Source organism: Mobula hypostoma, chromosome 15, assembly GCF_963921235.1.
Source record: "Mobula hypostoma chromosome 15, sMobHyp1.1, whole genome shotgun sequence".
Classification (NCBI taxonomy): Eukaryota; Metazoa; Chordata; class Chondrichthyes; order Myliobatiformes; family Myliobatidae; genus Mobula; species Mobula hypostoma.
Genome location: NC_086111.1, coordinates 51,345,375 through 51,368,125, shown reverse-complemented (window position 1 = coordinate 51,368,125; position 22,751 = coordinate 51,345,375). Strand labels below are relative to the sequence as shown.

Sequence of the window (22,751 nt, the reverse complement as noted above, 5' to 3'; positions counted from 1 at the left end):
CAGCATTTTCAGGGAAAAACTGGTTTTAATCCCTCATCTGTGTGTGTCATTCCTAACATGGAAGGCCATTTCAGACCATCTAATCTATGCTGACTAGGAGGATTCCCAGTTTTCCCCATTCTTCCCCACCCCCGAACTATTGTCTCCACATTGGCATCAATGTACACAATAAGGGTAATTTGAAGTAGATAGATGGCTATACTTTATTGATCCCAAGGGAAATTGGGTAGCTAATTTTAAGGTACAACTTGCAAAACCTTTGGATGTGGGTGGCTATCCATGTGGTGATAAACAATGTGTAAACTCCACACCTCGATAACATTGGTGGGGGTGTTATTTAGTGTAAAACTTGGATTACTACAACTGTGCATTGGCTGGTGTGGTGCAAGAACCAAGAGACTAAATATCAAATTACTTCAATTTAATTAGAAGCAGAAAGGCACCTGCTGAAGATTTGTGCTGTTTATCAATTATGTTTCAATTAGCCTGTATCTGGTCTGTCTTTGTTTTCCAAATCAAACACAGCAAATTGCCTGGAATCATACCAGCAAAGATTCTGAAAGTTGTATGGAGAAGAGTAGAGGGAGAAACAAAGAATTAGAATCCACAGGTAAGAGGTCAGTTTAATTGTCCCAGAACTGCAGAATTGGCATGATCAGTCTGCAGCTTACCATCTATCAAAGGAAGTTCTTGGAGTAAATATTAGACACAAGGATAACCTGAGAAATTGGGTTCTATAAAACATTGGCCCACTTTTTTTTTACTGAAGCAAAGCTCGGAAAAAAATGAATGCCTCCTTGTTTGTATTTCTTTCTACCTCTTAGTCTGGTGAAATCTTCGGTGCATGTCAACTCTGCAACCATCTGAAGCTCTTGAAATCTCAGTGAATCATCGCCGTCCTCTGACTAGTTGTGTTTCATTGGCTATTATTGTCTTGCTGATTCTAAATTGTTTACAATTTATTCTTGATCTCAAATGTGCAGCATCACCTAGATGGACAGCTATCATTGTGATATACTGACATCCAGCTCTACTTTGGTCCCTTTACTACAGCACTGGACAAATAGATTTGAACAGTGTTTTTGTTTTCGATTTAACACTGAAGCAATGGTTCATTCCCTCATACTCACCATAGATGGGTAACCAGTTTCATTGTCTTCCCTGGCTGCTCTTCCCCAGTGCCCTTTTCCCGGGGCGGCAAGAGAACACAGTGGACATCTGCTTAACATCAATGGAGGGAAGTTTAGGCGAGATGTCAGACGTAGGTTTTTAGAGTTTTATGTGGCTGTCACATGTTGTTGGGGGTGGTGGTATAGGCTAATAAAATAGGGATATTTTAAGAGACTCTTGGCACATGGATGAGAGGAAAATGGAGGATTATGGGCTGTGTAGGAGGGAAGGGTTAGATTGATAGTGGAGTAGATTCCTATAGGTTGGCATGACATGGGCCAAAGAGCCCACATTGGGCTGTACTGTGTGTGCTGTTAATACAGATGGTCTGTGCTGTCAGCACCTTGTTGGACAGGAACTTTCTTGCATCTCTCTCTGCTTGTCTCCACCCTGCCTTGGCTGTCTGCTAAAGCGCTTGCTTTGTCTGTGGCATACAGTTACAGGAATGTCATTGAACTGTGCAACAAAATGGACTGGAAAGCCTGGAAACTGTTAATTTAGTGGCAAGTGACCAGTGCATAAATGTGAGATGTACCGTGGGAGGGGTGCGGTGAGAAACAAGCGCAGCTCAGAGTGAAACAGGGAAAACAAATTATTCAAAGCAGCGGGCCAGCCAAGCAATTAATCTGGTCAGAGTGCTGGTTTCTAGGAGCCTGGAATTCAAAGTAGCGACATTGTACAATGTTCAACATGAGTATAGAATAAAGTTTGTGCTTCCAATTTTTTTTTTGGGAGCACCAGCATGCTTTTATAGTGGAACTGAGATTACAGATAAAAGAGCAAACAAGTTTAATGTTAAGAAATCAAATTAGGTTATTGTGTCAGAATATCAAACTCCAAGCAGCTTAAGCAAATGGCCTTTTCAAAGGAAAAGCATTCAGTTCATGGGAATAAAATTTTGAAGGCTAGGATCAGGGGGGTGGAATAGGAGGAGTCCTTGCCAGGCTCTTTGAGCTGTCTAATCATTAGATGCTTTACTCAATTCAATTCAATTATTTGCCTGCTTCCAGGCTTGGCAATTCTAACATATTCCTTCTGGTAATCCATATTGGAAACCAGCTCTCTGACTGCCTTGCATTTGACTTTGATATCCTCTTCCTCATGTTTAAATTTAAAATGTTTAAGTGCTGCTAATATTGCTGCAATCTCCTTGTCCCAAAATTCCAGTATTTGGGGCATCTCCCCACCCCATCACATTATGACTTTGCTAATAGTAAATGAAGCCAGGAGGAATTGCATGTCCTTATTTAAGACACAGAATTGTACAGCAAAGCAACAGGCCCCCTGGCCTGTAATAGCTGTACCAATTTAAAGTACACATTGTCTATGTCCTTCCATTCCTTACTTGCTTGTGTGTCTATCTATATGCCTCTCAAATGTTACTATTTGACTATCAAACTCCTCCAGTTGAAGTTTGCTTCTTTAAGCCAACTGTATTTGCCTTTCTGGATAATTTCTGTTTTGTTTATAAAGCACCTTTTTTGGAGATTTGTTAGATTTGTACAAAAACTAGATACTAAATCTGTAAATACCACTGTGTGGTTTTAGCTCTTGACATAACTAATATATCTCCAGGTCTATTGGAAAACAAATTGCAAGTAGTTTTATTGCACACATCTACCCTTTTATTTCATTTCCCTCTTGCAGGAAGAGTGACTTCACCGATATGGAATGCATTTAGCTAGGTACAAAGAGTTTCACTCACAGCTGCTTTTGTCGAATGGTTGGCAGAAATATTATGTGCCAGAATCAAACTCTGGCAACTTTTGTAGCAGTAAATTTTAAGTTTGGGATGCTTTCTGTTTCTTCAGCCCAGGCTTGTTTGACCAGGGCGATGGAGAATTTGAACAAGAGATTCAAAGAAATGTGAATAATTTTCTTCACATACTTGAGACATGCTAGCAAATAGGTGAATAATTCCTTGGAGAAAATATGAGTGGGTTGTGACTGCTGATGTTCTGTGCTGTCTGAGTAAATCAGTTGTCGAGATCAGCCTCCCATAGCTGAAGAGTTGAACTAAAGTTGTACTTTCTTCCCTGCCGCATCCATCATGTCAACGTGGTTTTAGTTGTATTAAGGTCACTGTTAATTATGAAATGGGATCTGTTAGCTGTATATAATCAGTTTGTGTTTAAGATTTACTTGTGCAGCAGTCCTTTGAAAACTAGTGTACTCTGTGCTGGGAGTGTGTGGCAGCCTTTCCTGTTTTCAGGAAGCAACGTCCTGTGTTCCATATGTTTTGTCCTGATGATGAGGGCAGTGGGAAGCTGTTGCTCCCGCTCTGCCCAGCTAACAGTAGCAGTCTTTGCCAGCAATTGATTGATTTCTCATAAATAAATATACACTGGCTGGATCATGTAATAATTATTTTCTGGTGTGCAGAGTGAAATAATGAAGTGTGTGTTTAAAGCTTCCTACTATGTAACAAAAGCTTTTTTTATTGGATAGTTACTGGGGAAGTTTATTTGGAGAAAATGGCCTGCTAATCTCTTGTAGAAGAGGTGGAACAAGAGGAATAACTGTTGCTGGTGGTGTGAATTTTTCTTAATAACTGCATTCAATGTGGTTTTCAGAAATAACTTTTCCATGTTGGTGGGAAATTTCAGCCTTGACTTGGTAGGGGAATGATGCATGCCATCTGAACAAAGCATTTGGATTGTGCAATTTGAAACTAATTTCTGAACTTTTTTTTTAAAAGAGCTAAATTGAGTTACCTTTGTATGTCTCCTTAAGTATGCTTTTCCTTTTTTCTTAAAAAAAACTCTTTGTTCGAGCACTTAGTCTGTTTGATTGGGGCTCACTCTGAAATGTTTTTTCTAAATGTTGTCTTTCCTGATACCAACATGAACTTCACTGCAAGCAGTTGTATATTGGGAACCATGGTAATTGAGATCACACACACACAACTCAGCAGGCCAGGCAGCATCTACGGAAAACAGTACAGCCGACATTTTGGGCCGAGGCCCTTCATCAGGACTGGAGGAAAAAAAAGACGAAGAGTCAGAGTTCGAAGGTGGGGGGAAGAGGAAGGAGAAACACAAGGTGATAGGTGAAACAGGGGAGGGGTGAAGCAAAGAGCTGGGAAGTTGATTGGTGAAAGACATACAGGGCTGGAGAAGGGGGAAATCTAATAGGGGAGGACAGAAGGCCATGGAAGAAAGAAAAGGGGTAGGAGCACAGAGGGAGATGATGGGCAGGCAAGGAGATAAGGTGAGAGTGGGAGGGTAGCCTCCAACCTAATGACAATAACATTGATTTCTCAAACTTCTGGTAATGCCCCCATCACTGTTCCCATTTTCCCCCTCTCACCTCATCTCCTTACCTGCCCATCACCTCCCTCTAGTGCTCCTCTCCCCCCCCTTCTCCAGCCCTGTATCTCTTTCACCAATCAACTTCCGAGGTCTTTACTTCACTCCTCCTCCCCTTCCTTGTTTTACCCATCGCCTCATGTTTCTCTCTCCCCTCCCCTCACCTTCCAACTCCAGCTCCTCATCTCATTTTTCCCACATTGACTGTGCTCTTTTCCATAGATACTGCCTGGCCTGCTGAGTTCCTCCAGATGTGTGTACGTGTGTGTGTACGTGTATGCTGCTTGGGTTTCCAACATCTGCAGACTTTCTCTTGTTCATGATAAATAATGAGCTATTAAGGACTGGCCAAAGGGAGATGGAACAATTTATCTTTAATTGGATATCTAGGTGAATTTATCCCAATGATAATCTACTTTAAAGAATCAGAAATCATTTTTTAGATGTGAGGCACTTGTTTCTTTCAAATCTATTGACATATTAGTGAATCACTACTTTTTGCTTTGCTTATTGCTGCATTGTCTTATTTCTCAAAGTTCAAAGTAAATTTGTTATCAAAGTGCGCATGTTACCTTGAGATTAATTTTCTTGGGGTTTTCACAGGAAAATAAAGAAATCCAACTGAATTCTATGGAAAAATTATGGATAAAGACTGAGAAACGGCCAGAGTGCCAAAGAAGACAAACTGTACAAATAAGAAATAATACTGAGAATGAGTTACAAAGAGCCCTTGAAAGTGAGTTTGAAGGTCATAGGATCAGTTTGTCATGGTGATGAGAGAATGATTCATGCCATGATGGTTGTGGGGTGACAACTGTTCCAGACCTCGTGGAGCAGGACCCAAGGCTCCTATACCTCCTGCCTGATGGGAGTAATGAGAAGAGAATGGGGCCTGGATGGTAGGTGTCTTTAGATGTGGCATTCTTGTGACAGCCCTCCATGTAGATCCCCTCATTGGTGGGGAGGGCTTTCCCTGTGATGGATCCACCACTTTCTGTAGTTTTCCATTTCAGGACATTGGTGTTTCAGCACCAGGCCATAGTGCAACCAGTTAGAACTCTGCACTGTGTACTTGTAGAAGTTTGTCAAAGTTTTACATGATGTGCCAAAGTTACAGAAATTTCTGCATAGCGATAATAATAATACTTTATTGATCCCGAGTGGGAAATTCTTTTAAGTAGAGGTGCTTGCATGCTGGTTCCAAGACAGATCCTCTGGACCTCTGGCTTCTTCCTCCTGTACTCAGTAATCAGCTCTTTGGTTTTGCTGATGTTGAGTGAGGGGTTGTTTTAGTTGCGCCACTGCACCACTGCACCACTCAACCAGATTTTTAATTTCCCTCGTATATACTAATTTGTCACCACCTTTGATTTGCTGATGGTAGTAAAAACCAATTGCTAATCTCGAGCCCGAATAAATCTGGAAATGTGGTAAATGCAAATAAATTCCTTCCCAGAATGCGCTCTAGCAGCCCTTGGCGCTAATATTAATGCATCAATATGAAATTGTGATAATTCTTCACTTAACAACGAGGGGATTTGAGGATGCTGAGGGGCTATAAGTAAGACTTTTAACATTGTGTGCTACAAAATGGTTGATGCTAATTTTAATTTTTTGGGAAACATTTTGAAATTTGATACTGCTCTATATTCTGGCACAGACGCATTCTAGTCAAAATTCTTTACTGGATTAGGTGTCAGAAATTCAGCTATCCATCCTAAAAATCCAAGTAAACCTTGAAGTGAATGTTAGAAGTGAACACTTTTCTTTTGTTCTGTAACTTTCTCCAGACCTCTATTTAAAAGTGTAATAGCAAATCCTAAATTTCCAGTAAAATGGTTCTGCATACTGCACAGGATGTGCTATGTTTGTGACTCTGGGCAGGAATATGTGGTCCTTAGAGGCTTTAAAATCCATTCTTATGATTACTTGTACATAAACCCTATCAAACAGTCCAGGAATAAGACTTGAGTGAACTGGAAAACATTAATTTTGATGTCTTGGTAGTTGAAGCCACTATCTGCAATAAAGTTGGACACATACTTTCTTTGTGCAGTTTGCATTGCTCGGGTGAGTAAGTATTGTTAAGCGGATTGATGGAGGAAAATACAAGCAAAGATGGCCAGCTTCTCCTGTAACCTAGAATATACATTGATGGCAGTTTATCAACTAATCCGTGTTCTACTCTATTTGCTGTTACTACTAGGCAACTTGTCTGTTACAGTTTGGAAAAAACTGGCTTGTACTATTTCTATTGACAGGCTTTGAATCAGTAATTGTGTTTTTCGGATCTATTGAATTAGGAATTGTTGACAGATTTGGTTGTGTATACCTAGTGGTAAAGAGCACAAATGATTGCAATATCCATCTTTCTACAAGCATTGTTAAATGAGAATTTGTACTTCATCAGTGTCAGGGTCATACCATACCCAATTCATTTTTGTATTTACCTTGAATGGAAGTATATTGTCTAACATCTGTACAAGGTGGGATATCAGATATTATCCCGAGCAAGAGTTACAGCAACTCACACAAAATGCTGGAGGAACTCGGCAAGTCGGGTAGCATCTGTGGAAATGAATAAACAGTTGACGTTTCAGGCTGCGACCCTTCAGGACTGAGGAGGAAGGTGGAAGATGCCAGGAAAAAATGGTAGGGAGAGGAGGAGGACCAGCTAGAAGGTGATAGATGAAGCCAGGTGGGTGGGAAAAGTCAAGGCTGGAGAAGGAATCTTACAGGAGAGGAGACTGGACCATAGGAGAAAGGGAAGGGGGCAGTGATAGGCAGATAAGAAGAGGGAAAAGGTCAGAGTAGGGAAGGTGGGGGGGGGGAGAATTTTTTCTTAACTGGAAGGAGAAATCAATATTAATCCCATCAATCTGGGTAGCTGCCAACCTGAATATAAAGTGTTGCTCCCGTTTGCTCTAACTTGACAACTGCATTGATTCTATTGGTCAATCCTGCCTCAGCTCAGCACTTTTTATCCATTGCCACTTCGAGGAACAAAGGAGGCTACGGCACATAGCACAGTAATGAACATAATAAAACATGTTCCATTTTTGAGATGTTTGGATAGGCACGTGAATGTGAGGAAAATAGAAGGATGTGGATATTGTGTAGGCAGAAGAGATTTGTTAGCCATTTGTTTGATTGGTTCGGAACAGCATTGTGAGCCGAAGGGCCTGTTTCTGTTCTGGTCTGTGTTGGAGATAGATGAAGATGAGTTACCTCATGCACATCCACACATTGCAGATAACTAGGCTTTGTATTCACTGGCGAATGGTCACTTGGACGAGTATATGGACCTGTGCAATATTTTTGTCTCGCCTGTTTATAGAGATTGTTTGAAATGATTTTCAGTGATCAATAATATCTAGTACTGTGACCTGAGAACCATGAAAACTTCACTTTTATTGCCTTTTTTTCGTCCACCCAGAAGGGTTTTGGGGAAGTATCTAATTAACAGCTGATTACTTCAGGCCAAATGTTCCACAGTGAAGTTTCAGGTTTGGACATGGGCTTATGTACATCAAATAAAGGGTAACTAGCTGCACATTCAAAGTTGCTGGTGAACGCAGCAGGCCAGGCAGCATCTCTAGGAAGAGGTACAGTCGACGTTTCAGGCTGAGCCCCTTCGTCAGGACTAACTGGAGTTAACAAATCTGTTAAGAGTCCTCCCAGGAAGTAAGAAGCAGGGTCGGCCAAAGAGAAGCTGTGGATGTCATTTACTTAGATTTTCAGAAGGTGTTTGATAAGGTGCCACACTTAAGGCTGCTTAACAAGATAAAATCCTGTGGTGTTACAGGAAAGATACTGGCATGGAAAGCGGAATGGCTGACAGGCAGGAGGCAGCCAGAAATTAGTATATCTGTGAAATGCTGTGCCACAGACTGCGTGGAGGTCAAGTCTGTGCATATGTTTAAGGCAGAAGTTGATCGTTTTCTGATCAGTCAGGGCATTAAAGGATATAGCAAGAAGACATGTATGGGGTTAAGTGGGATCTGGGATCAGCCAAGATGGAATGGCGGAGTAGACTTGATGGGCTGAATGGCCTAATTCTGCTCCTATGTCTTGTGGTCTTATGGACTTGCAAGTTCTTATTTTAAATAGTTGGGAGAATGACCTGTTTCATGTCATTGCAGTTTGAATCTTCTCAAACTTCAGCTACAGTAACTTTTTTATATTTAATAAAAGTGCTGGATAGGAGAGGACCAGTAAAATTTAAAGGAATGTTCAGAATTTCTAGTTTTGGGATGGGGCAAATTCATACATGAATGATCAGTTCTCCCTTTCCCCATGATGTCTGACCTTCTGCACAGCTTTGGAATTATGAATTTTGTTCTAAGATGGTACCAAGTGTTATCAGTTAGCACTACAGCATAAAAGATTAACTTTACTCTAAAATTAGAATGGGGAGCACTGCAGAAATGGCAAGCTGTCTACGCGTGGCTCATCCAATAGTTAATGGCTTTATACTCTGGAGGAATGGAAATGTTGAAAGTTGTCATATTCTCTGAAAGGTTTGTTGTTAGAAAACTCGGCCATTGGGCTGATTAAATCTCCCCCACTGAATTACCTACCATTGTATTTAAAGGCACATTTTTCTTCCAGTATTGCGTAGAGTTTAATCTGCGTTTGGTCTTGGAGTAAACAGTGGAGGGTGGGGAAAGGACTCTGAGCTGATAGAGGGAGGTGTAGTGAATGAGGGGACATTCTCTGCTAACATGGGAATCTTCCCATTGACTTTGAGTTTATGGGCCTTTAAAATCGAACTTGGTCTTTTGTGTTTGCAATTGGCACACTTAAATGTTGACGCCTTTAAAGCTACAAGCACACCATGGGGCCTGTTACTCAAATTCTGGTGATTCTGGCTGTGACAAACAGTTTGAAAGGTCTGCACCATTTTTGAATTGAATTAATTCTGGAGCTGGGCCCACAAATAAATTGAACATCCCAAGTGTTCTGATTAATCTGTTTGCAAAAGCAAAAAGCCTAAACTTGCAGTGAAATTGCTGTCCTGCCTAGTTACCCACTACCCTTGATTTATGAAAGTTAAGTTAGCCTGAGGTGAATGCATTATTCAATCTGGAGGGTAAACATTATGCTGCCTATGGCTACAATATTCAGCCAAAGTCTTTGAACTGCTGGTATGATGAGTTGGAAATGTAATGCAAGTTCTCAAGCCTTCAAAATTGTCCCTAGTACTGATGAACAATAGGTTAAATTCTTAATGCAATATTGTAGAATTTCATCAATTTTAAGACTGCATATAGATTATACAAGGTTTGAGAGTTTTGCTTAAGTTTTCATCAGGATTTAACATTGGTGTTTGGAATTGGATATTTCATTTTGGCCGAATATTTATCTGTTTAAATATGTTCAGATGTGAGGAAGGGTGGTGGGTGGTGAAGTGGGTCAGTGCTGGTTGAAGTTTGCAGTGGATTCCATAATCACCTGAGTTATGATTTTTAAATTGTTGGAAATTTAGCTGTTACTGAAGTGGTTTTTGTTTGAAATTTCCCAACTAATTTTACTGTATACTAAAATTCCTATAATCAGAGGTCTAAGTGGTTCAGACTTGTGCAATGCTTAATTTTTCATAGTTGGGAAATGTACTGTATATTAAAATGTTTAAATAGTTTTTAAATGTATGAAATTGCTGTGTTATTATTGAAATTTAGTTCAAAGTAAATTTATTATCAAAGTACATATGTCACCATATACAACCCTGAGATTAATTTTTCTTGCAGGCATACTCAAATCCAATAGCCATAATAGAACCAATGAAAGACTGTATCAACAGGGCAGATAACCAGTGTGCAACAGACAAACTGCAAATACAAAAAGAAAAAAAGTAGTCAGTAAATGAACAATAAATGTAAAGAATCTGGGATGAGCGTCCTTGAAAATGAGCCCATAGCTTGTGGGAACAATTCAATACCTCATTTAAAACTTGTGTGTGACACAGGCTCTTGCGTCAGTATTTCCACTTGAAAATTAACCATGGCATGATTAATCCCGCCATGTACCCTTCCCGTTGCCCCAAGCTACTTCTAGGCTGTCATCTGTGTGCTTTAATGTTGGCAATAATGGTTGCAACTCAGGCAAGGCGCCTGTGGATTTGAAGATTTTTGTTCTTCCTGCGTGTCGATGTGCTCAGCTGTTAATTCCAGTGGCGCAGTCCTCATGACTCTGTGGGTTTCCTTTGGGTGCTGTGGCTTGCCCTCGCATTACAAAGATTTGTGGTTATGGTCAGCGACTGGCGGACATGCTGTGTTGGAAGCATGGCGACACTTGTGAGCGACACCCGGCACAACTTGCTGACTGTTGGTTGGTGACACATTGCACAGTATTACAACGTACAAGTGACAAAGCTAATCTAGTTTTGCAGTTTATACCTATCCGTTCACAAGCGATTTTGGTTGTACTGAGTTAGTCTGTGGTGCAACTTTACGTCCCAGTTTCTTGCAATTTATAGGTTTAAGACACCAGTTTTCCAAATTATTTCTGCTTAATTACATCAAAGTTGATATTTAAAGTGTCATCTTAATCTTTCCCAAACATTCCGAAAGACTGTGGCATTGGAGAAATTATACTGAAGGGGCTTAATTTTCTGAGTAATGTACTAATCAAACCATTTGATTATCAGCGTTTTGTAGGTTGTATCTTCTATATCAACTGGCCTGTAATAACATTTTTAAAGTAGTGACATTTTTAGATGGTCTTCATCCCAAATTTGGATCTAGTGTGTTTGATTTGTCAAATTAGCAGTCTGTAATGTGACTAGTGTCATTGACTAAATGAAGGTTCTCCCATTAAGGAAGATGGGGAGAAGTGTTAAAGGCTGTTCACTAGTTGGTCAGGATCCGCAGACGATGGACATCTACAGCACATTACAGGCCATTCGGCCCACAATGTTGTGCCAGCCATGTAATCTACTCTAGAAACTGCCTAGAATTTCCCTACCGCATAGCCCTCAATTTTTCTAAACTCCATGTACCTATCTAAAAGCCTGTTAAAAGACCCTATTGTATCCACCTCAACCACCTTCACTGGCAGAGCATTCCACACACCCACCACTCTGTGTGATAATATAGATGGATGCATCTTGCCACAGATTTGAGCGCAAAGTTTAGTTTGAAGAGAAAGCTAGATTCTAATCATTATCCTATCCCTGATGGCTACTGTCTGGGCATGTCACCTCTCTAAAAGTTATGCTCTGAATTGTTGCATTTCTGTCATTTTGGTCTGCTGATTAACCTTGAGGCACTTGATTTGTACAAAGACTTGAAGGTACAAAATGATTTCTGGTAAATAGAGTATGGTCTCAAAAGCCTATAATTTGATTTTTTTGTAACTCTGGCTATTTATTTACATAACACCTTGTAAGGTTACTTTTTGAAGGAAAAGCATCTGTATAGTTTGGCAAGGTTGGTAAATTTACTTGGGTTCATTGAAGTGATGCTTTTTCCCCACAGACATGATGCATTAATCATTGCACATCTTTCAAGTGCTAGATATTTTCAACAATGTTGTCCCAAGGGTGGTGTTAAATCTACGTTAAGCTGGTATAATTGCAAGAATCAATTATAATTTCTGTTAGTTTTGTAGTGAATCAAGTAGAACTGTGCATGTTCAGCATTGCTGGGTTGTGTGGTCACCTAATTCACTCTTGAGATAGAATGTTTAAAAAGTTGATAGTCCACTGATTCCTGTGCTACTCCATCCAATTCTCAGAAGAACCAAAATGGAGTTCTTCCCTTGTACTGTAACAATTGTTTTGAGCATGTCAAGTAACTTGGAAATCAAGATTCTATATCAATAGGGTTTCTTTTTAATTTCTCTTGTCTTCTGTCCATCCCTCCCAGCAACACCCCCCATTTAACCCTAGGCTAGTCATGGGCCACTCTTGCAATGGCGAATGAACCTACTAACTAGTATGTCTTTGGACTGTGGGAGGAAACCCATGCATTCCATGGCGAGGATGTAGACTCCTTGGATGGTGTCGGAATTGAAATCGGAATTCCGATGCCCTATGCTGTAACAGGGCCATGCCTACCGCTGCACGACTGTGTGGCACCCAGTGTGTTAAACATCCTTTAACTAATGCACTTATCGATACTTAAAACCATGAGGCATTTTCTGTTATAGATGGATACTTTATTGATTCCAAAGGAAATTACAGTGTCACAGGAGCATTGCGAGTGCACAGATATAAATATTAGAAGTAGAAAGAATAAGAATAAGTTACCACAAACATTCCAACAGGAGGAAGTCATCACTTCCCTGGCTATAGGTTGATTCATTATAGAGTCTAATGGCCGAGGGTAAAAATGACCTCATAGTGTTCTTTCGGAGCAGCACAGTTGTCTTAGTCTATTACTAGAAACGCTCCTCTGCACAACTAAGGTGGCATGCAGAGGGTAAGAAACATTGTCCAGAATTGCCAGGATTTTCCGGAGGGTTCTTTGTTCTACCACAGCCTCCAGTGTGTCCAGTTTGACTCCTATAACAGAGCCAGCCTTTCTAATCAGTTTATTGAGCCTGTTGGCATCACCCGTGTTGATGTCATTGCCCCAGCACACCACAAAGCATAGAAGAGTGTACTGGTGACAACAGACTTGTAGAACGTGTGAAGGAGAGGCCTGCATACTCCAAAGGACCTCTGTCTCCTCAGGAAGTAGAGGCAACTCTGGCTCTTGTGCAGAGTCTCTGTGCTCCACTCAAGTCTGTTATCCAAGTGCCCTCCCACCTCCCCTGCCCCCAGGTACTTGTAGTACTGCACCATATCCACTTCCTCATCAATAGTAACAGGGCAATGCAGGCTTGGTCTTCCTAAAGTCCATCACCATCTCTTTTTGTCTTACTGATTGTTGAGCTGCAGATGATTCAGCTTACACCATTTGATAAAGTCCTCCACCAGGGCCCCTTACTCATCCTCCTGTTGCTGAGTCATCAGAATTTCAGCAGATGACATTACTCAGTGTTGTATCTAAAGTCCAACATATACAGGGTAAATAGAAAGCGTAATACAGTCCCCTGTAGGGCCCCAGAGCTGTGTGTAGTCATGTCTGACACACAGCTCCGAAGTCTCATATGTCTCTCTAAGTATCCTGCAACTAACTTAATAGATTCCAGCCTTTTCCCAATGGAATATTAGACTAACTATTCAATCACCCTCCCTGTTCTCCTCTTGCATTCCAAATTTGATCAGATTCAGTTTGTTATTTGACTGTTTAAAGTGTGGAACAACAGAAGGGCATCTCTGTGTGAATGCCATGCCCGAATGCTAGACTAACTATGACCTTCCACATATCACTCCCTTCATCTTGGCATGCATGATTCAAGATTTGAAATTTTGTGCCACAAATTGCACCCAGAATTTTAGTGCTTCTGAACTTGAAGCTACATTCATTAAATACTGAAATATCGACTTGATGCTTAAGGTAATGTCTCAGTTACAAGGCTGAAATATAATATGAACTCCTGCAAGAGCTGGGTACAGCTCACAAGATGATTCATCTACTTTTGGATCTGCCTGCCCCACTACAGACTGCAGGAGCTGCATGAATTTCTTAGTGATCCCAGATCCTTGTCTACTCCATTGAACATTTGCTATGGGCTTGAAGTTTGTAATTCAAGCATTGGAGTAAGACTCTGCTTCCTAGGACCATGTGAATATTCACATCTTGTTTTGATTTGAAGTGGCTGTGAAGAGTTTAATATTAATATTTTATATATCAGTTTTTAAGCTTTTTAGGAAGTTAATATGCCACTAAATCTTTGAGCAGCAGGAGAGCCAGTGATCAGCAGTGGTACTGTTGGGACTCCTATTGCACTTCCATTGAACATTTTTTCTTCAGTGAATGCAGAACAGATCCTTCAGTCCATCATGTTCTGCTAACCCTGTAGCCTACTCCAAGATCAGTCTAACGCTTCCCTCCTGCTTAGCCCTCTATTTTTCTTTCTTCCCTGTGCCTATCTAAGAGTCTCTTAAATATCTTTGTGCCTCTACCATCACCATTGGGTGCATGTTCCATGTGCCCTCCACCGTGTTTTTTTTTAAAAACAAACTACCGCTTGCATCCCTCCTATACTGTCTTCCGTTCACCTTAAAATTATGCCCTCCTGCATTAACATCCTAAGGAAAATGTCTCTGACTGTTCACTATGTACACCTCTATTAAGTCCAAAGCGAAGAGCTCATTTGCCACCCTCCAATCTTCTGGTACTTTACCTGTGGCCAGTGAGGATACAACGATCATTACCAAAGGCACAGTAATATCTTCTCTCATTCCCATCGTAACCTGGGCCCACTATCCTAATGATTTTCCAAAGTTTCAGCATCTCCTCTTCCTTAACGTCGACTTGTTCCAGCTTACTAGACTGTTCTACGTTGATCTCACATTTGTCAAGGTCCTGAGCCTGTTGGACCTCTTCCCCTCCTACCACCCCCAATTCAAGGCGCATTTCATCTTATCCCTGATCGGGCCTACCCTCACTCAAGTCTACCTCTTGTTTATGTATGTGTAGAACACCTTGGGTGTTCTTATTCTACTTGTCAAGGCTTCCTCGTGTGCCCTGCCAGCTCTCCTGTTACCCCTTCTTAAGCTTCTTCCTGGCTACCTTATAGCTGTGTAAAGTGCCCTGCTTTCTCTGTCCTTCTAAATCTGAAGTATGCTTTCTTTCTTCCTCTTGATAAGATGCTCCACAGCTCTTGTCAACAATAGCTCCTTCACCCTACCTTTTCCTGTCTCAAATGGGACAAACCTATCCAGAACCCCATGCAAGTGCTCCTTGAACAAGCTCATCATTTTTACTGTGCGTGGATGATCCAAAATTTGTAGTGCTGTTTTTAAGTAATCATGAATTGATGATTTTTGTTCATGCTGTCCTGCAGATCCTTTACAGTTACTACATTAGCAACACACATCAAAGTTGTTGGTGAATACAGCAGGCCAGGCAGCATCTCTAGGAAGAGGTACAGTGGACGTTTCCAGCCAAGACCCTTCGTCAGGACCCTTCATCCTGTTGTTTGTCAGTTACTACATTAGGTTTGTTCTTGATCAACTTTGGTCCAAATGAACGCTGAATGTCAGATGTGAAGACCGGTTAATTTTTTTTATATACAGGTAGTATTCAGCTTCTGTGAAACGTGCAGCAGCCACACCTAGTTTTGGCAAGCTCCTCCTTGGATCAGTCATAACAGGCACAGGTATCACTGCCAGACCTGTGATGAATGACTTCATTTCCTTTTTAGGAGATGTGCTGTCCTATGTGGGTGGTGAGGTGGAGATACGGCTTCCCCAAAGGAGGTGCACGGTGCTTATTCTCTCTGCGAACCTGCAAGTTGCCCTTGGGCAAGGTGTAACACCTGCTTAGCCCCCTGATCAGGGCCGTGTGAAGCCCTGGGAGCAGGTGGTGGATGGTCGTAAAAGCAGTTAATGCATATAACAAGTTTTGGTTATGTGACCACTGACGCCAGACAGACAATCTCTAAAGAGTATTGATAATGGCTGGGGTCACCCATCTTGTAAAGACACTGCCCAGAAGAAGGCAAAAGCAAGCTACTACTGTAGAAAATTTGCCAAGAGCAATCATGGTTCTTTGAACGACCATGATCGCCCACGTCATACGACATGGCACTTAACGGAATGAGCGAGCTTTCTTATAATGATGAGGAATTGGTTGACAAATTTTGGTTACATCTCAAATGAATTACACCATCATTGAGTTACACCAACCTTAATCTGACCATGGGGTGATTACTGTTCTAATAAACGCTCAGTAACCTTCATCTCCTGTTGTTGCTGAGTCAAATATCCTTGGAAAAAGTAGAATGTTGCAATGACAATAAATAAAAGCTTGGTTCAAAGGTACTTCCTGTTGCATAACATGCCAAGAGGGCGGATGATATCACCAGAGGACATCTTTCCAACTGCAAACTGATTTGAATGTATTTTGCAGTTGAAACAAGATAATCCACAGCAGTTAGCCTTAAAGTGTACAGAAGGCCCATCGTATACCTGAGTTTTGATAAAATGGCTTTATCATCATTTTGCATTGGGTGCAAGTTTTAAAAGATGGTTGAAGATTTGGGATGCGGTAGTAGAGTATTTGTTTCAAAGTTATTTGGAGACGATAGAAAATTTTGACGATAAATATCTACCTCATCTATAGAACACTGTAAACACGATAGCAACATTTTGTTGTGCTTTACATGAAGAAACAGATTTAGTTTGTTTTCAAATGCAAAGTAAGAAATGCCAAATGTGCTGCTTTTGAACAAATGATTTAAGTTGTCTATAGTATAGTTATGCTTAATACTTCAACTCTAGGGCTTCATTTTAAATATTTGCAAATGTGGTCCATTGTATTCTTCCAAATGTTAGTTTACTGCCTCATCAAACAAGAGTAAATGCACCTGTTAATCATTATAAATATGCCAGTTTCAATTGTTTTATAATTCACCTCTGTACTTGGCTATCTCCCAAAATATCCTTTTATTATACTAAGTATTAATTTCTTAAACTGAAACTGATTTTGCTTGTTCCTGTACATAACATCTTGGGGCTTTGGGTAAGGAATCATAAAGGATACATAACAGGGGCAGTACGTGAGGTTAAAAGTGACATTTTTAATTGAAGTATTATCAAAGAATATTTAACAATTGCATGAAAAGATATTCATATTGAATTGAGAATAAAATCAAACATTCTGCAATTTTTGGGTACACTTGATCTATCGTAGTGGTCACCAACCTTTTTAAGCCCAAGATCCCCTACCTCGACCTCTGTGAAAGGCAAGATCTACCTACTAAATCGTTTAGAGAAAAAACAGCTCAGATTGTACTTCCAATTTGAGGCCTTTTATTTGGGCGAATTGTATTTGAATTACACAAAATACATTTGTCAAACTTTCAAATTAATTCAAACAAGAAAACACTGTAACTAGCATATCAAACAGGCCATAGCTGTCTTTCTTTAAGAATATTACAATACTTCACCTTTAATTCTAAGTTTCATTACTTAATTTTATTTCAACATGAAAAATAAATGAATAAAAATTGACTGTTGCACTCAGTGTGATGACTGGGGCTGAATACTTTCTGCTAGTTCCCTGAAATTTGGCTCATAACTACAGACAGCCAGTCTGAGACGGTCCGTGAGGTGTAGGGTTGCCAGCTGTCCTGATATTCCCCCCGCTAAGGTACAGTGTTCCTATGAAACCTTTCGTGCCAAAATGCTTTACGCCGAAGAAGCAATTACCATTAATTTATATGGGGGGAAAAAAATTTTGAGCGTTCCCAGACCCAAAAAAATAACCTACCAAATCATACCAAATAACTCATAAAACCTGAAATAACACTAATATATAGTAAAAGCAGGAATGATATGATAAATACACAGCCTATATCAAGTAGAAATAATGAAGATTAAGCCAAAACCGATTGGTGGGGTAAAGAAAAGAAATTGGCATGTACGCGCATGCGCACACAGGTGCCCGCGCAAGGCTTCATGGTCATGGTAGTCTTTCTCGGGGTAAACACAAATGTCCCAGGATTTGACTGCTACTTTTGTCCGTTATTTAGGAGTGAGAAAGTTGGCAACCCGAGTGAGGTGTCTCAGTAAATCAGCTCCTGTACTTAGATTTAATAATTTTCATCTGTGAAAATGTAATTTCACATAGCTAAGTTGACCCGAAGTAGGCACTGTCTTTTAGTGCTATGAAACCAACGCGCACACTGCGCATTGCTCAGCCCCCTCAGTAGTAATTGCCACCAGTTTATGAATGGGGATGTCATTTTCACAGACATTTTAAAAAAAAATCATTGTAAATATCCTCACCTCTTATTCTTTCCTTTAATTGCAAAAGAGTGAGGAAGTCCTCCTTTGTTGTAAAATCCTGGAAAGCCATTCTGATAAGTACAACAAGCTGAGCTGTTTGCATTACATCCAGGGATTCATCGAACTGTAGTGAAAAATATTCACGTCTTCTGATGGTGACCCTATCCTCCTTGTTACTGTTGCAGGGCCAAGCAGTATATTACGTATTGCGATTGTGATGCCGTTTTTGTTTTTAAAGTCATCAAAAACAGTCTCTGCAGTAATGACCATTGCTTCCTTGAATAAATCGCCATCTGTAAAAGGCTTCTTGTGTTCAGCCAAAAGGTGACTTACATGAAATGATGCTTCAATAGCAGCCTTATTTTGAGCAGCATGTTTTGTGGAAAACGATTGCTGGGCCTTCAACCCCGATTTCAGCTCAACTTTCCAGGCAGGAATTGCACTCTTTGGAGGGTAGGTGTCTTTAAATTCCTGGTGGTTGGTGTTGTGGTGCCGCTCCAGATTCCCTCTTTTAGTCGGTGCTTGTGTTTGGTGGCACAACATACGTACACACTTGTCTTTCACCAAGGTAAATAGAAATTCCTCTTCCCATTCTGGATGGAATTAGTACGTTTTCGCCTTCTTTCGTGGAGCCTCCGCTATGCTATCAGGATATCACAAGCGATTTCCGATTGTGTCACCTCTGATCTGAGCCGACATTTACGTGCCGGGCAGCACCTAATTAATTAGCTTGTTTATTTCGGCTTTTTTTCTTAAAAATGTGCTGTGTGCATCCTGACTACCACTGCATGCTTCGCGGCCCGGAGGTTGGGGACACTGCCGTATATTGATGTTTGCGACAGTCTGTACTCTTATCCCTAATCTGATTGATCACTTTGATGCAGCATAGACTACGCTGAAAATGTGGTGCATGGCAGGGGAACTACACACATGCGCACTGGGCAGAAAGAACGGAACTAAACCCCCGCAACCCGGAAACAATCTCTCTTTATAAACAGCTTTTTAGCGAAAATATTGCTATATTACCATTATCCTAATTAGTATTACTTACTTTTATAATGCTCACATTACAACAGTATTTGTGTATTTATTTTTGATTTTTCTTCGGGATCTACTGGGAAAGTCTGAAAGCTCAACTGGTCGATCGCAATCGATGGGTTGGCGACCCCTAATCTATTGGGTTGTAAGCACAGTTAGCACATTCTAAAGACCTTGTTCTATTCCTGGTTTATATCTTGTTGGTCTTGGGTTTTGTGGTTCTAACTTTTTTTTGGAATGGCATTAAGTTTGTGGAACTTTACTATTCTAATAATAAGTGCAAGGAAGAAGAGGTATATGGTGGATTCCTGTGACTTGGGGCAGGTATATATTTGGGAAAACTAAAACGGGGAAAAAAGTCTAACTGAGAAAATAGCTGGGATTCCCTTCACTCATTTGGAGCTATCCTGCTTAATTGAGACATGAGACTTGCTGAACAGTTTCTAACTTGCATCAATCACATGCAATTGTGTGGTCATTGGAGACTACACAATGCAGTGACTTGTCGTTGTTACAGCAGTAATGAGCAGCAAGACAATTCAGAACTGTTCTCATATCACAGACGAGAGAAAATCTGCACATGCTGGAAATCCAAGTAACACTTAAAGGGTATTGGCCCAAAATGTTGACTGTATCTTTTTCCATAGATGCTACCTGGCCTGCTGAGTTCCTCCAGCATTTTGTGTGTGTTGCTTGTCAGAACTGTTCTGCTCATTGCATCTTCAAGCATTCAGGCTTAGAGATGCCAGAAATGGCTAGGAGTGAAAATGAGACAATTTCACTACATCAGCAAGTTAGGAACTTCGAAACATTTGAAGATATCAACAATCATCTTGAATATTACAATGAAAATGAAGATTTGGAGGATGCAATCATCGACAGCATTGTAGGAAGACATTTCATGATCTGCACTAGGTGTCTGCTGATTTTGCTCATTTATAGTAAAAAAAAAACGCTATTTTAATGAATTCCTCCATCCATAAGTATTAGGAACTAGTTTTATAGTACTGTAGTAATATTGTTCTATATTTCATTTAAATACATGTTTTGTTACTCATTTAATCTTTTTATATATTTTAAGCTATTTCCATGAAACTTCAGCCAGTCAGGGTAGTGCTTAATTGGGCCATAATGTGCTGGTCCCACTGTGTCTCAATTAACCAGGATTCACTGTATTCAAGCAGTGTTTATTGGTCTTTTAATTCCTGTGCTGAAATAGCACTTTGTAGTGGGGGTGGCTATGATCAGTTTTGACATTAAAGTACTACTGTATAAATTAGACATAATTGGTGGCATCCGTTAGTCTCCCGAGACCATGGATCTGCACCTGGAAAGTCTTGCCATCGCAGTGAGGCAACGCTGGAATGTCCTCTCCAGGGCGCAGGCCTGGGCAAGGTTGTATGGAAGACTAACAGTTGCCCATGCTGCAAGTCTCCCCTCTTCACGCCACTGATGTTGTCCAAGGGAAGGGCAAGGGCCAATGCAGCTTGGCACCAGTGTCGTCGCAGTAGTTGCCAGAACGAGGTTGAAGGCAACGTCGGACTGCCTTAAGAACTCCAGCTCCGGATTTGTCCTTGGGGTTTACTCCCAAAGCCTTTCCCGTGAGTGGGTATGGCCTCAAGGCAGCGGAGGTTTGAAATCAGAGTTTCCCTCTCTTAGATGGACTGCCTTCCCAGGCTGACAAACTCCATCTACCCGAATAATTGTGTAGTGCTTAAATTATCTGGAGGCCTGAATGAGGTTTAAATTTCACCATGATACTTTGGAAACTTTTTAAAGTATTTTTTTAAAGGAAAAGACCTGTTAAGTATCCATAGTGTGGCCTTCATATAATAATTCAATATTTGTATTACCTGCAATCAAATATCAGCAGCAAGGTCAGTTATGGATAACACACACAAAATACTGGAGGAACTCTGCAGGTCAGGCAGCATCATCTATGGAGGGAAATAAAGTGTGGACGGTTTGGGCCGTCTATTCCCCTCCGTAGATGCTGCCTAACCTGCAGAGTTCCTCCAGCATTTTGTGTTACTCTGGATTTCCAGAATCTGCAAAACCTTTTGTGGAGTATATTTGATCAAAATTTTGTGGAATGGAAATGTAAAAAATAGCTTTGTTATAAAATTTTCTCCTCCACACTCCTTGCACCAACTAATGAATGTTTTTTTTTAAATTTTCAGACAGCAAAGCAATTGTGGATGGGAATCTGAAACTCATTCTCGGACTGATATGGACTTTGATTCTCCATTACTCCATTTCTATGCCAGTTTGGGATGACGAAGGAGCGGATGATGCAAAGAATCAGACACCCAAACAAAGACTACTGGGATGGATTCAGAATAAGCTACCTGATTTGCCAATCACCAACTTCAGCAATGACTGGAAAGATGGCAAAGCCCTGGGCGCCCTTGTCGATAGCTGTGCCCCAGGTAAGCAGCTCTTCAAGTCTTATTTGAAGACGTTTGCAGTCTTTGGCATAACAGTGCCTGAAATGGATATAGCTGTTGAGCTGATTGTTTCTGACATTGGGCAGTAGTTCTTTCAACTGTAAGTGAAAAATGTGGGTAATGTTTAGTTCTCCTTTATGCATCCTTCAGTGGGAAGTCCTGGATTCCAGTTAAACTACCAGTCCAGAACTGCGGCAGAATTTGCCCTGAATACTTCTACAGACCATCAGTACTTAACATGAGGATGGATTTTTGATTCCTGATGGCAGTGTTTCCTTCCTGCATTGCCACAGGCCTTTGAAGCAGTCTTATCTTTAAATTTTGGGTGTTAACTTTATTTTACATCTGACTTTTTATTAGTGACTTTGGGGTAAGGGGATGATTTAATTCTGTCTTTGAAATAATCCAATGATTTTGTTGTCTGTTAGCTTGTTGGCACCTTTCAAGAGATGACTTGTATAATGATTCTCAAATTATTTCTAGTGCCAATTCTAGTATAGGAATTTTGCTTTATACACATACTGATGTAACATTATGTCTGAATACATGATGGTGTGAATAATGCTTTAATGATTTGCTGGATTTCAGGTTTGTGCCCAGACTGGGAAATTTGGGACACTAATAAACCAGTGGAAAATGCACGTGAAGCTATGCAACAAGCAGATGACTGGCTTGGAGTACCACAGGTAAGTAAAAACCTTTTTGTTAAATCAATTTTGATGTATCCATTTCTTCGTGTACAGTCATTTAAATGGGAATTACTTGGAATGAGCATAATTACTTAAAATTTTGGGTGTAGTATTTTTGAGCAGAGCTAGGCAGATCAGAAGTTTCGAGGTACAAAAAATTATGAAGGAACGGAATATAGAAGTTCTCATGGGAAGCTGAGTAGAGGAGATTAAATGACAAGGGTGATGGGAGCAGGGAAAAGCAAAAGGGTGG

The 22,751-nt window shown here is 40.6% G+C and overlaps 1 protein-coding gene across 7 annotated transcripts in view; it reads left to right on the top strand.

The window, feature by feature from the left end:
- flnbl (filamin B, like) overlaps positions 1–22,751 on the top strand; it is a 177,240-nt gene that overhangs the window by 67,929 nt on the left and 86,560 nt on the right. For all 7 annotated transcript variants that reach the window (XM_063068023.1, XM_063068022.1, XM_063068019.1 and 4 more), the window contains exons 3-4: positions 21,543–21,791; positions 22,398–22,495. In XM_063068023.1, coding sequence (XP_062924093.1) covers positions 21,543–21,791; positions 22,398–22,495 — 347 coding nt within the window. The remainder of the gene's footprint in view (positions 1–21,542; positions 21,792–22,397; positions 22,496–22,751) is intronic.